We start from the raw sequence: 16,095 nt of genomic DNA on the forward strand, positions 1-16,095 counted from the left end.
GCATAATGCGATGCTGAAACAAAACATGAAAGTAAGATTATAAGGAATGCATTGTCCCTTTATAGGGTTTTGATGAAACCTCATCTGGACCTACTGTGAATATATCTAGTTTCCTGATTTTTAAGGTGGTGCAGGTATGTTAAAGATGATATCAGGACTTTGGAATGCAGATTATGAGGAGAGATGGAGAATTTGTAGCCTGCAGATGTTAGCAGACAGGAGAAAGAGGGGTGATATCATAGAGATCTGCACACTTTTGAAAGAATCATATAGGATATTAGTGGCTGGAATTTTTCATCTTATGGAGGGTGGTGAAAGGACTAGCATTCATGGAAGTTAAGAATGGGGTAGAAGCTAGATTTTTTTCTCTCATAGGGTAGTGCATGACTGAATGAATTCAGGAGAAGATATGAGGTGATACGTGACCTCCTTCGATGAGTCCCTGACTGATTCCCCAGAGGTTTTTTGTAATAATAATAACAACAACTCTGAGTAGAAAGTCCATTGTGATTAAGATTCAGATGGCATAAAATGGTTTCTTTGAAGAAATGTTCATATTTAAAGTGTTGTGATAAAGCAATGTTATGATCCCAAAAATTCTTGTGGATATCACCTCCATACCTGGCCATTTGAACTTCTGAGTTATTACTGGCTAAATGTGGACTGCTGGCATAGAGATCGGCTACTCAGTGAGTTTGTGGTAAACTACTACTCAGTTAGATTTCTTAAAGGGAGAAAACAGAATGCTATATGACTTGTTTTTTTATTCAGAAGGCGCCTAATTAGGACTTTAGTTGTGTTGTCCGTTACAATTTTTTAAATTAGTCCTACTGTTACACCAAATTGTTGTTGTGTCATGTACTGTGACAAACTTTTCTTCTGCTCTGAAGATGGTGAATATAATACCAGAAAAATATCAAACAAGTTAATAAATTTTAATTATTTTCTTATCATTCTATTTTGTAATGAACACCATGAAAATAAATCAGCACGTCCTGCCAACACATAAGACTTTCCATATATATTGGTGCCTATGATACAAAAACAGGTTCTGTTAAGGAAAAAGTGGAAGAATTTTTTGAGTTTAATGTGTCTGAGTCATGACTTTGCCATCCTTTCTTTCTCAGTTAACAGAAAACCTACCCATATACACAAACTTTCCCATCATCCCCTCTCAACAATATGGTGTTATTAAAACTCTTGTCAACAAAGCATCCAACCAAGCTTCCCTGACAGCCAAACTCTCCTTTATTTGCCAGACCTTTGGCTGCAATGCCAAAAATGATCAACAAAATAAGTGGGCCATCCCATCTTGCTCAAGATACAGCAATGTTCTTACTATTCCCTATACCTGGGGAACCTCAGAAAAAATAGGCAGAACTTTAAAGAAATATAGTCTCCACGCTGCTTTAAAACCTTAATCAAAGATGGCTACACTTATCTGCTCTTCTAAGGATCTATTCCCTTCCCTCTGTGTTGCAAGTGTTCACAAATAGTCAAATTGGAAGATCTGTCCAAGATATCTGCATCGGAGAACACAGGAATGCATTTACTGCTACAACTATGGTTAGTGGGACCATGCCTTGGATACCTTAGGCAAAATCTAGGGAAAACTACTATGCTTCACTTCAGCAAGTACAAACTTCAAAGACTTTTTTTTTTTTTTTTTTAAGAATCAGCAGCAGATTTAAAAAACTTTAATTTGTAGGCCTTCCATCTGACAGCTAAGGCTAGCCAATAGCACCAATAGAGAGCACGCCTCATAGGACTTTAGTTTTCTAGTTTAACTTCTTCTACTTATTGTTTTTGTATGCTATTACAAGTTTAATATCTCATCCCTGATGATGTCTTTGTGACAGAAGAAATATAGGAACCATTAAACTTGTGTTTATTTTTCTGTGTTATATTCATTCCTTTAAACCTAATGAGTGTAAATCAGCACCTAAGCACTCATATGAAACATTTTAAGTTTGTTAATGTTTCCCTTTTTCTGACTTGGCATGAAGCATTTGTCAGAAACATATATACATCATCATCAATTTCCTGATATGTACCCTCAAAGGACAGTAACAAAATTCATTTAATGAAATAGGCAGAAATGCAAGTCATCATGACTACTCTAATCAGAGAAAGGTAGCAGACTAGTCATAATCAGTAATACTGAATTCTGAACATCTTAATGCAGCAATTCTTGAGATTAGAAGAGTGCTTCAGTGCTGTTACTGATGTGCTGGAAAAAAAACAGCTATCATTTGCCATGGGAAGATAAGAAATGTATGTGATACCATGAATATGGCAAATCAGAACTGGCAGATCATACTTCAGATGCAGCTTCACGTGCAGTAGGATAGAAAACAGCAATTGAACATAAAAGCCAATATCATCATCATCAAATTCCTGCCATGTACCCTCAAGGGGTGTCCAGGATATGATAGTACTACATGAAAAAAATTACACCATTACTAACTTCCTATCTACAATTTTCCTCCAAATCAGTCTGTTGCTTGTCAAGACTCCAACATTATCAGAGCTTATATTTCTATTGTCTAAGGCACTTTGTACCATATCAGTCCACCTATATCTTGGTCTTCCTCTGGGTCGTTTTGCGGCCAACCTAGCAGAGAACACTTATTTTGCTAATCTTTCCTCGCCCATTCTGTTTAAGTAGTGACCATACCACCTGAGATTAGCTCTGCTAACGCATTCCTGGATGCTGACAATATCAAGGTCTTTCCTCATATCCTCGTTTTTAATATGATATTGCCATTGATGCCATCTGTTCACGCCTCTAATCTTTCTCAGGACTCTCATATCTGCGGTCTCTAGTCTTTGGTCAAGTGTTTTACTTCTGACACAGCTCTCAGATCCATAAGTTAAAACTGGTTTGAACACTGTCTTGTATCCAGCTAATTTAGTGTTCCGACTAATTTCTCTCTTATTCCATATGAATTTATTCAATTGACTTCCCACCATACCAGCTTTGCTGATTCTGTTGTCTATTTCTATATTTAATTTACCATCTTCAGTAAAAATCGTGCCTAAGTAGCTAAAATGTTTTACTTGTTCCACAGGTTCTCCATTCACAACACAGTTGACATTTTCAATGATTCTGCCTATTTTCATTGTCTTTGTCTTTTTATTGCTGACCTTCATGCCATATCTATTACAACAGCTATTCAATTAAGTCAGTGAATCTTGCAGACTAGTAGCAGATTTATTTAGAAGTATAGCATCATCTGCATAAAGCAAAAAGCTGACATTATCATCTCCAATATTGATATCAGGTTTAATACCACTTTCCTTCATAATGTGATCCATATAGATATTGAATAACAGAGGGGATAATGTACATCCTTGTCTCACACCAGAATTAACATTAAACCATCTTCCTGTACTTCCTTCAATTCTAACTGCTGACTTACAACTCAAATAAAGACTAAGTATTGCTTGATATAATGCCCCATTGACACCATATAACTGTAGCATATTGAATAGCTTCTCTCTTGGCACCTTGTCATATGCCTTTTCCAAATCGACAAAACTTAAATACAGATCTCTGTTATATTCCCATGCTTTCTCGACTATTTGTCGTAAAGTGAAGATCTGATCCTGACAGCCTCTATTTGGCCTGAATCCAGCTTGTTTATCACCCAGCTTTTCTTCCACAATTCTTCTCAACCGTTTCTCAAGTATACTTGCATAGATCTTGCCAGGAACACTCAGTAGGGAAATACCTCTGTAATTCTCATATTCAGTTTTATTTCCCTTTTTATATATGGGTACTATGAGAGCTCTACTCCAATCATCGGGAATTCGTCCCTCTGTCCAGGCTTTCTGAACTATGCAGTGCAGCCACTGTAAGACTCTTATACCACCATACTTCAGCATTTCTGGTCAAATATCATCTACTCCTGCTGCCTTTCCACATTTCAAGCCTTTGATGGCTTTTTCTACTTCAAGTATGGATATGTATTCCTGACTGCATGCCTGGTCAATGTTTTTTTACCACTGTCATCACTGCTTGTTTCATTTAGTAGTTTTTCAAAGTAATTACTCCAGACCTCAAGGATATCTTTTTCTCCCGTTTTCATGTCACCTTTATCATCTCTAACTCCTTTTACAGCATTTTTCCTCCATTCCTAAGCTTCTTCAACAACCTCCAGAATATTTTGCCACCTTCTTGATATTTATTTTCTATATTCTTGCCAAAGTCCTCCCATGACTTTTATTTAGCTAGTTTTACACAGTGTTTAGCATTCTTGCATTTGTCTCTGTATGAGCACAAGCTGACTTATTTGACAGGAACTTTTGATATGCTTTCTTCTTTTCCTTCACTGCCTCTTTAACTTCCTGTGTCCACCATGGAGTTCTGATTTTTTCTATCCTTGCAGACAACCTCACCACATGCCTGCCTCTCTGGCTGAATCAATCAAGGCTTTCTTCAAGGCTTGCCACTGAATCCCCAAGGTTTGGTTTCTGTTCTCAAACTTTTTCTTTTTTTCTTCAATAATTTTTGTGTATTTTAGTCTACAGTTCACATCTGAGAGCTGCTCAACTTTTATTCGCTTTAAAACTTTCTTACATGTTATTCTTTTCAATACGAAATTCAATTTTATCCTGCTCAAGACTAAATAGTGATCGCTTCCAATTTCAAATCCTCTGTACACTCTGGTGTCCTGCACCAGGGAGAAAACATCACTATCAACAATAACATAGATGTTATTGTTGATAGTGATGAGACTTTTCTTATTCCTAGCCTCTTCTCTCCATGTGAATTTTTGCACATTTTTATGTTGGAACATGGTGTTAATAATAACCAGTCCATGACCTTAGCAGAAATCCAACTGGTATTTGCCATTATTATTGGCTTTGCTCTTTTCTCCAAATTTTCCCAAAATATTTTTGTGTCTGATAATCATTTCCTACTCTGCTATTTAGATCCCCAACAAGGACCATCTTTTCCTTTTTCATTGTGTGAGTTGCTTTTTCTAAAGCATCAAAAAATTCCTCCCCTTCTACCTTAGTAGAACCTTCTGTGGAACCACAGGCACAAATAAGTCTCACTGTTCAATTCCCCATTCTGATATTTGCCCACATCACTCTACTTGAGACTGCCTGCCATTCAAGAAGATTAATCTCGTATTTTGTGTTGAATACTTTGGCCACTCCTTCTTTTCCTTGATTGTCATTGCCTGAATATAACATTTTGTATTTATTGCTCAGAAATATCTCAACAGTTTTTGTCTTTTCTAATTCCTCAGCTAGCTAGCTCCATTTCTTTGCCATTCAGGCTTTTTTTGTTGATAGTACTGATCTTTAACTCTGGTGATGTTGAGTTGGGGTGTGCTTTCAGATTTGTAATTTAAAAAAATATTACCCCCCCCCCTCCCCAAACACACTTGTTTAGCTGAGTGGATAGCATCTCTGCCCTACAGACAGACTATGGAATCACATTTCACTGTGGCATGGATATTTGTCAATGTCAATAAGATAACTGATTTTCATTGCTTGGTTTGAGACCATTACTCTGCTTGGCCTAGATCAGTGTTTCTCAAACTTTTCCTATGACAGAACACTTAACAAATCCTGAAATTTTAATGAAACACCTTGGTTAGAGCTGAGTATCGTCAGTCTCGTATTCAATATAAAGCTAAGCAGACACTATCGCCAAAGCAGGCTGTATCACATTGCAAAAATGCAAGAGCAACCACTACAGGCATGCCAGGCCACAACACATCACATTGACCTTGCTTGTGACTGCATGTTTCCTAGAATAGATATCTCTATACTTCACTTGCGCTTTGAGGTGTTGACAACCACAGGCAGCTGAGTCAAGGCCAGCATGAGCTGGCCTCAGTAGCACAATCCACATGCAAAGTGAGGAGCATCTGATTTTCAAACATGTTTGAACTTGTCGCCGCATTTAAAACCATTCCAGGCTCATATCAATTTTGATAATTTTTCAAGGAACACTTATTCACTTTCTGCAGAACATAGTTTGGGAAACCCTGATCTAGATCATGGTTCAATTATCTAAACACTTTTTTTCACACAAATTCCAACCACAAAAGGATGCAACCCTATCATACATTTAGTGCTAGGGATGGGGTAGGTGGTTGAATAATCTGCAAGTTTTTCTAGAAACCGAACATGGAACTTTATTCGCTTCAGGCCTCCAATAAACAGTAATATTTCATGCTAGATAATGAAAATTACCTTCCACCTCGGAACATTTTCAAGCATCCACGGCTAACATACAATAAAATAGTATCATGTAAAACTGCGTCAGGACAGCAAATTTAAACAGACGAACATTATTGTTTAAACATTAAAAATTTCACAAATTACCTTTTCTGACATATCTCTAAATTCCCGCAATTCATCTTCAGTAAGTGGTGCATAAGCATCATCATCATCAGATCCCTCCTCTTTCCAGCCCATTTCCTTTAACAATCTAATAAAATATTAAATAATACAAAAATCAGAGAACAGTTGATAGTAAAAAAAAATTCTGAAATAGGTTACTTGAATAAAATTTTAAATGTAGTGCCTAACAGAGGATATTTTATAATTAAACGTTTCAAATAATACCAGTTATAACTGTATTCTATATATAATTTTAAAACAAACACCCAAGTCCATGTATAATGCCAATTTCTGTAAAGCAAGTTTTGAGATGTTTCATCAGTTACATAGATGGCTGCAATGGTTAAGGGAATGATGCTTTTATTCATCACTCTAGTACTGCTGCTTCTCAGACTCCTTTGAGCAGCCGTACTAGAGTGATGGTAGACATGGATTGTTATTAGTGAATTATTTATATGGAAACCATAAGGATGCCAAAAATTCATGAAGGAGACTTAACTCAAAAGATGACAAGAAAAAGTACTGTAAAAGGAATCAGAGATGATAAATGCAACATAAAACATGAAGATATTATCTATGTACAAGGTGATTACTTTGAAAAATGATTAATTGAGGCAAGCAGTGAAAGGACAGTAGTAAAAAAATACCCAGAAAGAATAACGAATAGTCATAAGCACGTCAGTATGAAAAGCAGAAAAATAGCAAACAGAAATCTGAAGTGTGGAAAGGAAACTGGACTATAATACAGCGACCAAAAATGCTCAGATATGGAGGTTTTCACAGCAGTTACACTGCATAATTCAGACCTCTCAGAGTAATAATCTGTAAAAAAAGGAAAATAAAACAGTAAGAGAATTACAGTGGAATTTCTCTAGTAAGTGTTCCAGGAAAGATTAACTTTGCAAAAATGATAAGAATGTTGAAGGGAATTAAGATGATGAATATCTGAGTTTAGATCAGATCAACTTATGATTTCAGCCAAATTGCTAAACTGGCAGTATATAAGACAGTGTTCAGTTTTAAATGATGGATCACAGAAATGGGTTAAGAATAAAACAGCTCAAAATACTGATATGAGACTTCTGAGAACAATTATGGAAGAAAACATAATTATAGCATTAATAGAAAATCATATTAAAATTAAAATAATAGAAAGGATATCAATTAGCAATATTGTTTGCTGGATTGGTTAGCTGGGTGGAGACTTTCACTCTCCAACCTCAAGCCATGGGTTTGAGTCCCACAACAGGCATGGATGTTTATAAATGTCTTGAGGTAAATTAATTGGTAAATTAATTTTTGTGCGTAGCATGAGATCACTACCCTGCTTATGAAGAAAAGAATTGAACTTGGAAAGGTTCCATGTTTGATCTTTAAAACATAGTTTTGCTTTTAGCTCATACATAATACTCAAGTATGACATGTTTATAATATATTATGGGTGGGATTCACATTTTAAAAAAAAAATCAAGAGTATGTGAGGGGCTAATCTAAGATGATATGTTCACTTAAACAGAATGAGAGGTTAAGAAATATATTATGGGTGGGATTCACATTTTAAAAAAAAAATCAAGAGTATGTGAGGGGCTAATCTAAGATGATATGTTCACTTAAACAGAATGAGAGGTTAAGAAATATATTATGGGTGGGATTCACATTTTAAAAAAAAAATCAAGAGTATGTGAGGGGCTAATCTAAGATGATATGTTCACTTAAACAGAATGAGAGGTTAAGAAAGGTTCTCTGAACACCAATATGCTGTTCAGAGAACCTCAGATGACAGGAATGTAAAATCTTAAATAAGACCTGCCAGCTAGTAGATTATGGAATAAATAATTGTGGATAGAAAGCTATCAAGAATGTAAACTTAATTATGCTATGTATTTCTTTCCTGTACACTCCTTCAGGGTACATATCCGGAAATGATAAGTACATGCACAGACACACACATATTTAATTTAAAAATTGCTGCAAGGTAAAAACTTGAATCATTTAAACTTCTCCATGTGGTAAGTAGACTACAATGTGTTATCAAATTTAAATAACAGAAGGGAGGATATGTATTATTACACTTTCTTAGAACAGAGGAACTGCTTTCCAGGTTTGATTACTAATGACATTAGTAGCCAAGATCATTCTGAGAAATTATGTACTATTTCAGATTCTAAATTAATACATTCATCTCAGGTTGTGCTTAGCTTCATATGAGAACTCGTTTTACAATATAGTATGTCCTTTTCACCCTGGGAAGGTACATTTTTAGTGTTTTCCATATATACATGGCATGTTAGTTTCAAATTTTTTCTGTAGATTTTATCTGTAAAATTAGAATTTGTTCACTTAAACAGAATGAGAGGTTAAGAAAGGTTCTCTGAACACCAATATGCTGTTCAGAGAACCTCTAGTAGACTACACATTGTAGTCTACTTACCATGTGGTAAGTAGACTACAATGTGTTATCAAATTTAAATAACAGAAGGGAGGATATGTATTATTACACTTTCTTAGAACAGAGGAACTGCTTTCCAGGTTTGATTACTAATGACATTAGTAGCCAAGATCATTCTGAGAAATTATGTACTATTTCAGATTCTAAATTAATACATTCATCTCAGGTTGTGCTTAGCTTCATATGAGAACTCGTTTTACAATATAGTATGTCCTTTTCACCCTGGGAAGGTACATTTTTAGTGTTTTCCATATATACATGGCATGTTAGTTTCAAATTTTTTCTGTAGATTTTATCTGTAAAATTAGAATTTGTTCACTTAAACAGAATGAGAGGTTAAGAAAGGTTCTCTGAACACCAATATGCTGTTCAGAGAACCTCTAGTAGACTACACATTGTAGTCTACTTACCATGTGGTAAGTAGACTACAATGTGTTATCAAATTTAAATAACAGAAGGGAGGATATGTATTATTACACTTTCTTAGAACAGAGGAACTGCTTTCCAGGTTTGATTACTAATGACATTAGTAGCCAAGATCATTCTGAGAAATTATGTACTATTTCAGATTCTAAATTAATACATTCATCTCAGGTTGTGCTTAGCTTCATATGAGAACTCGTTTTACAATATAGTATGTCCTTTTCACCCTGGGAAGGTACATTTTTAGTGTTTTCCATATATACATGGCATGTTAGTTTCAAATTTTTTCTGTAGATTTTATCTGTAAAATTAGAATTTGTGAACTGTCTTAATGACGTTGAAAAATCTCAAATGCAATTTGAACTGAATTCAAGTTTCTATATTTATATATATCTTTATTTGCTTTTGAAAATGTGCTTTACATTAATCATTTGGTACTAATTTTGCACCCAATGACTGCATTATAAACAGATATTACCACATAATACCCGTTTATAATGTCATGGAAAGGTTTGGAAAAATAAATAATATGAGAACTCGTTTTACAATATAGTAGGTCCTTTTCACCCTGGGAAGGTACATTTTTAGTGTTTTCCATATATACATGGCATGTTAGTTTCAAATTTTTTCTGTAGATTTTATCTGTAAAATTAGAATTTGTGAACTGTCTTAATGACGTTGAAAAATCTCAAATGCAATTTGAACTGAATTCAAGTTTCTATATTTATATATCTTTATTTGCTTTTGAAAATGTGCTTTACATTAATCATTTGGTACTAATTTTGCACCCAATGACTGCATTATAAACAGATATTACCACATAATACCCGTTTATAATGTCATGGAAAGGTTTGGAAAAATAAATAAATAAATAAACTAATGTGATTGATCTTGATATTCCTGACTATGTCTGACACAGAGGTCTGTTCAGCAAACTATTTTCTACCTTTTGTAACTGGGTCATCAGCTTCCTTTCTGGTAACATGTATGCCATAGATGATGGCTTTTTCTCCTAAATTACTTCATGGCTCTGTACTTTTATGATCAAATCCTACTCATAGCTATACTGATAACAGTACACTCTATTCATCTCCATCACTTGACAAACCTTCTAGTGCACAATAACTAGAAGCTTCAACATCTTCCATAACCAATGCAAAACTCTATTCTTATTACTCAGTGGGGATAAGGACAACCTTGTGAACTCCAGTACTGCCAAATCACAGTTCTGTCTTACCTCTCACAAAAAAAAATCCCGATTCACTTCTCCTTACTACTAAAAATACCAGAATCTGCAAAAAGGATCAGATTTCTCTTGTTTGAAGTTGACTTCCACCTCTTGGCACAGACATATCTCAGCTATAGATTCTTCAGCCTCTACAATACTTGGTGTACTACTTTTTTGCTCAAGACACTTCTAACCTGTATAACTGTTCACATTTATAGATCCTAAATCCATCCAAACTTGGAATACTGCTCACATATTTGGGGTGGCACACCTCGAACCTAATTAAGCGTGCTTCGTGCTATCCAAAGGAGGGCAATCCAATTAACTGATATCTCCTCCCACCTCAGGTATTCACTCTAGTCATTCTCATGCACTGTTTCTGCATTACGCATCTGTTCTATAGGTATTTTAATTAACAGGGTGCTGGATCTGGCCATCATCTTTCCACCACTTTCTTTTAGTGGCATGATTTCAAGATAAATGTCACACACACACACACACATATATATATAAGGTTCAGTTGAAATATAGCTGAGATGCCATAATGTTTTATCAGAGAGTAATGTTTCATTAATATTAATCCTGTGATTCACAGATGCTATAACAACAGAATTGCCTTTCATCAAATCTACCTTTTGACCCAAAGATTTCTCAGAAGATGTTTATGGGATATCAATTATATAAGACTAAACGTGCCTCAGAAAGGACAGTCAAACTTCTGTACTCTACGAATTGGCCATTGCTCTGCTTACGGTGGCCTATTATGCATGTTGGTCAAACAGATAATTCAGTATTTGTGGTTTTAGGAAAAAAGTGAAGATGCCTGATACTTGCCCAAAAACTTATATGGCAAATGATTTCTGAAAACTAGTAAAATGTTACTTAGAATAGCTATGTTTCCATCCAATTTCATGGATCTTTATCAAGTAATAATAAGCAGTGGTTTAGATGTGAATATATATAAAGCTGATAACAAAACTACTATTATTTTGTTATAGGAGCCAGGATACTATAAACAGATAATGTTGGAGTCTTGACAGATAACAGATTGATTTGGAGGAAAACTGTTGATAGGAAGTTAGTAATGATGCAAGTTCTTCATGTAGTACCATCATAATATCCTGTACACCCCTTGAAGGTACATGTCACAAATTTGATGATGAGCTTAACATATCTTTGTAATAGTTGTCGTCATCCAGTAGCATCCTCTAGCAAGAGGGTTGCAGCAGATGAGCAGCTCTTCTCCATTTCTCTCTTTTGTCGCCTCCGTCATTCTTAAACCAGTCCATTCCACAATGTCATTGAACCACTCTCTAGTTGGTCTTCCACGTCTTCTCTTCCCCTCAACTTTCCCTTGTAATATAGTTCTTGTCAGGTGTCCCAAAGAACCTCTCAGAAGATGTCCTGCAAATCTGGTCTTTCTTTGCACAATATTCTTGAGCAGTGTTCTTTCCATCTCCCAACTCTTCTTAAAACTTCTTGATTTAATATTCTCTCTGTATAGCTAATCTTTTCCATCTTTCTATAACATCACATTTCCAACATGCATTAATTCTTTCCATATCTCTCTTTCTGAGTGTCCATGACTCACTTCCATAACTTGCAATACTCCAAACTGTTGCTTTAACTATTCCAACTCTAGCACCTATTTTAATATTCTTGTTTATTAAAATTCTTTTCATTTCCATAAATGCCGATTTAGCTTTGCCTAATCTAATTCTAATGTCCAACTCTGAAGTTCCTTTCTCTGAGATCCAGCTACCTAAATATCGAAATCTATCCACATCTTCTAAAATCTTTCCTCTGCATCTTATCTTTACATTATCTCCTATTTTTCTGCCCATTATCATTATCTTGGTCTTCTTTGTGTTAATTCTTAGTCTGTGCTCTTTACAAGAGTTTTCAATTCTTTGAACAATTTATTGTAATCCATTTTCACTTTCTGCCATCACTACTACATCATCTGCATATCTTAAGTTATTAATGATTCTTCCATTTATTTTTATTCCTTCTTCTACATCCTCAAGTGCCTCTCTAAGCATCTGTTCCTATAAAGGTTAAACAATAATGGTGATAACTTGCCCTTGTCTAACTCCTCTCTCCACCGGGAATTCTCCTGTTTCCTCTCCATTTATATATACTGATGCTGTTTGTGACCAATATAATCTCTTTAGAATTTCCAAGTCAAAAGAGTCAATATCAATATTTTCTAGAATGTCAAAAAGCCTTTTATGTTTCACTGTATCAAATGCCTTTTCAAAATCTAGAAATCCCAAAAACAACTTTCCACCATGGTTTAGTGTTTTCTCCCCAATAATTCTTAGACAAGTTATAGCCTCTCTAGTTCCTCTGTTGGTTTGGAATCCAAACTGTTCCTCATTCATCTCTTTTTCTATTTTATTCTTAATTCTCTCTAAAATTATTTGTGCCAGAATTTTTGCTGTGCAAGTTATAAGACTTATCGTTATAAAATCGTTACAGTTTAAAACTCCCGTCTTTTTTGGAATGGATATAAAAATTGATCTTCTAAACTCCTCTGGTAATTCTTGTCCCTCATAAATTCCATTAATAATTTGCCATAACACTTCCATACCTTTTTCACCTATTTTCCTTATAAGTTCTATCTGTATACCATCTATTTCATGGAATTTTCCTTCTTTCATCTTTTGAATTGCTAGATTCAATTTCTCCCTCATGATGTACAGCCTCTACCCACTATGCTCTTTCATTTGATTTTCTCCTCTTTCTCTGTCTTCATAAAGTTTATTTACATATTCTTCCCATCTCTGTAATATCTTCTCTTTTTCTATTAGAATTTCACCTCTTTCATTCTTGACTGCTCCAGTCCTTTGCATCTTTCTCCTTCCTGTCATCATATTAATGTTTTTATAAACACCTTTTATGGAACAGAGATTTCAATACATAACTTTAGAAGAATGGAACATAGTCATTTACAAGCCGGAGTTTAAATAACGATCACAGTCTGGTGCTAAAATAAGATCTGGATTTTGCTACCTACAACTCAAGGGGTAGAATCATGATTTTTTTTTTTTTTTTTTTTTTTGTGATGATTTGCATAACAGATAATAAACTGAAGCATTTTGCAATATACCAAAAGACACCATATATAATAATATAATGTAAAATCAACTGATATTTCCATTTGTGAACTGTTAATGTAAAATAATATTTAAAATACATATGATTTTTCTAATAATTGACGAACATGTGAATACTATTCTATTCACATTCCATTAATATTATCTTAATACCTTTGCTCAGCTTCCAGGGAACTTGACAATATTGACTTTTCACCATCATCTTCATCATCGTCTTCTCCTTCCTCTTCAACAGACAATTTTGTGATATCAATTCCATTGACACTGCTATCATCACCACTTTCCTTCATATGATTCTGTTAAAATAGTAGAGAATTCAAATTTTACTTAAGTATTTCTATAATAATGTTATGACTTATTGCTTAAAGCTATTCATCAAAAGATAAATGCAAAGTATGATACACTGGAGAGAGAACTATACCTTCCTTATTAAAAGAGAAGGTAATAAATGTCCATTATTATTTGAAGAGGTCACCGACAAAGGTGAGTAAGAGTTTAATGAGTTTTTTACCTGCACCTTTGGTATGTTACTTAAAAATAAACTCTACCAAGGGTCCATACATTCAGGTACTTATAGTCAGATGAATACTGCCATCTAGACAAGGTGGCTTTCAATGCCTAAATAACCTTGCACTACTTAATGGAGACCTGAAGTGGTTACTGGGATATTTTGCCTCTAAAGATCCCCCCCCCCCCCTTCACATATGCAATGAAGGGAGTTATCCTTCATGGATATGATCAACACAATGTATTTAAGCAGGGAACCTACATCTACCTCAAAATGTGTCAGGCTTCCCAACCAGATGGAAAATAATGCTACTTACTCTGCCTTATCATACTTGCAGGGAATCCACATAATTGCATGCATGGGGGTTGTCAAGGCTAGGCACAAATAGGAGCTTGAGCATTCCACATGTGTGGAAGCCATGTTCATGAGATTTTCAATCTCACATTATATGCCTTTGCTCTCTAAGTTTCACACATTGCAAATTATAAAAGATATTAACAAAAGAGCAGTGACTTTATAGATTATAAAAAATCTCTCACAAAAAATAACAAAAAGACAACAAACTTCCACAAAACCTAAAAAAAAAAACAAACACATTCACTCTTCATTCGTTGCATGTCATGGTAGACAGTTTCTTTTCTTCAGATTTCTCTATCAGTATTGTGGTAGGTACCATGGAGATTTGTGCTTCTGCCCGCATATTTCTTGTTGTACATTAATGACTTTTCTCAATGAACAAAAACCCTATTTACAGTTTTGCATTTTGTTAATGACAGCATACTTCACCCCCTGCACTATTTAGTTAATGTAGTATTGAAACTTCAAAATCTTCTACACTAATGTCTTAAACATGATCTCCTTACCATTATTCAGTAGGATGAGAATATCTAGTGAATTAAAGAGTACCTAAATAGTCCTGTCTTACATTTCTTGTAAGAATGATCGCTCTTCTCTTCACACTTAAAAATATGCTCATCTTCACTTAGGATCAGATTTTTCTTTGTAGACTAACATACCTTTGGCTTTTACCAGCACAAACACATTACATCTGTAATGTGTATGTCTCTAAATTTTAAACTGGTGTCTTCTTCTTTCATAACACTGTTTTTTTTTTTAAAAAAAAACTGCGTAATTCCTAATACTATATAAATCTGAAATCCACCCAACCTTAGAATGCTTGATGCCATCTAGAAGATAATTACCCCTCTCAAAGCTTTCTCCAACCACTTTTGCACAGAAACTGTTTCTATGCCTTTGTTCTGCTCCACCAAACTGGCACAACCACCATCAATCCTCCACTCTCTAAACATGTAAAAACATTAGCAGATACTAATCAACATGCATATACATGCACCCACACACAGTTTGACTCCAAACTTACTGAAACAACTTAAACCTTCCTCTATCATTTTATCTACCCATATTATCTGGAAAAGCCCTCCTCATACCATTTTCTCCAAGAACTATGACCTGCAGCTGTTCAAAAATAAAATAGGTATATTTCTAATTTTTTTCTGACCATATGCATGCATATGACTCTAGTACTACAGCCTACTTCTGTAGGCAAATTGATATTAAAGTGCCTTTTAATAGTTATCTTGATTAAAAATACAGGTACCTCTCGATTAATGTGGTTAATTAATCCCTCGATGTTACCGCGTATATCAAAATCACGTTAATCAAATCTAATAATCAATGGTAAAAATTACAGTTCGTCCATGATCAATTACTGTATTAATACTTAGTTTTATATGGTACTCTTTTAGGAAAGATAAAAAATGAATGCAAAGTAAATGTTTAATAAATGCTTGTACCTATGTTAGTTACTGCAATATTTTATCAAAAAAGTTATCAAGAGTCATTTGAACAGTTTTAGTTTTTTTCTTATCGGCATATATTCTACGATAACAAGCAAAATGACTCTCCAGACCTCGGAAACAAGCAATAAAACATAAAGAAAAAACACTGCAAATATAATACATGATGATACAAATTAAGTGGA

The 16,095-nt window shown here is 34.6% G+C and overlaps 1 protein-coding gene across 2 annotated transcripts in view; it reads right to left on the minus strand.

The window, feature by feature from the left end:
• The window catches only part of LOC150093045 (uncharacterized), a 236,600-nt gene that overhangs the window by 24,581 nt on the left and 195,924 nt on the right, over nucleotides 1–16,095 (minus strand). For both annotated transcript variants that reach the window (XM_090413689.1, XM_090413688.1), the window contains 2 exons: nucleotides 13,739–13,881; nucleotides 6,349–6,454 (listed from right to left, as the gene is read on the minus strand). In XM_090413689.1, the coding sequence (XP_090269815.1) occupies nucleotides 6,349–6,454; nucleotides 13,739–13,881 (249 nt within the window). The remainder of the gene's footprint in view (nucleotides 1–6,348; nucleotides 6,455–13,738; nucleotides 13,882–16,095) is intronic.

Source organism: Typopeltis vanoorti, chromosome 24 (assembly GCF_054136105.1).
Source record: "Typopeltis vanoorti isolate ZY-2024b chromosome 24, IOZ_Tvanoo_1.0, whole genome shotgun sequence".
Lineage (NCBI taxonomy): Eukaryota > Metazoa > Arthropoda > Arachnida > Uropygi > Thelyphonidae > Typopeltis > Typopeltis vanoorti.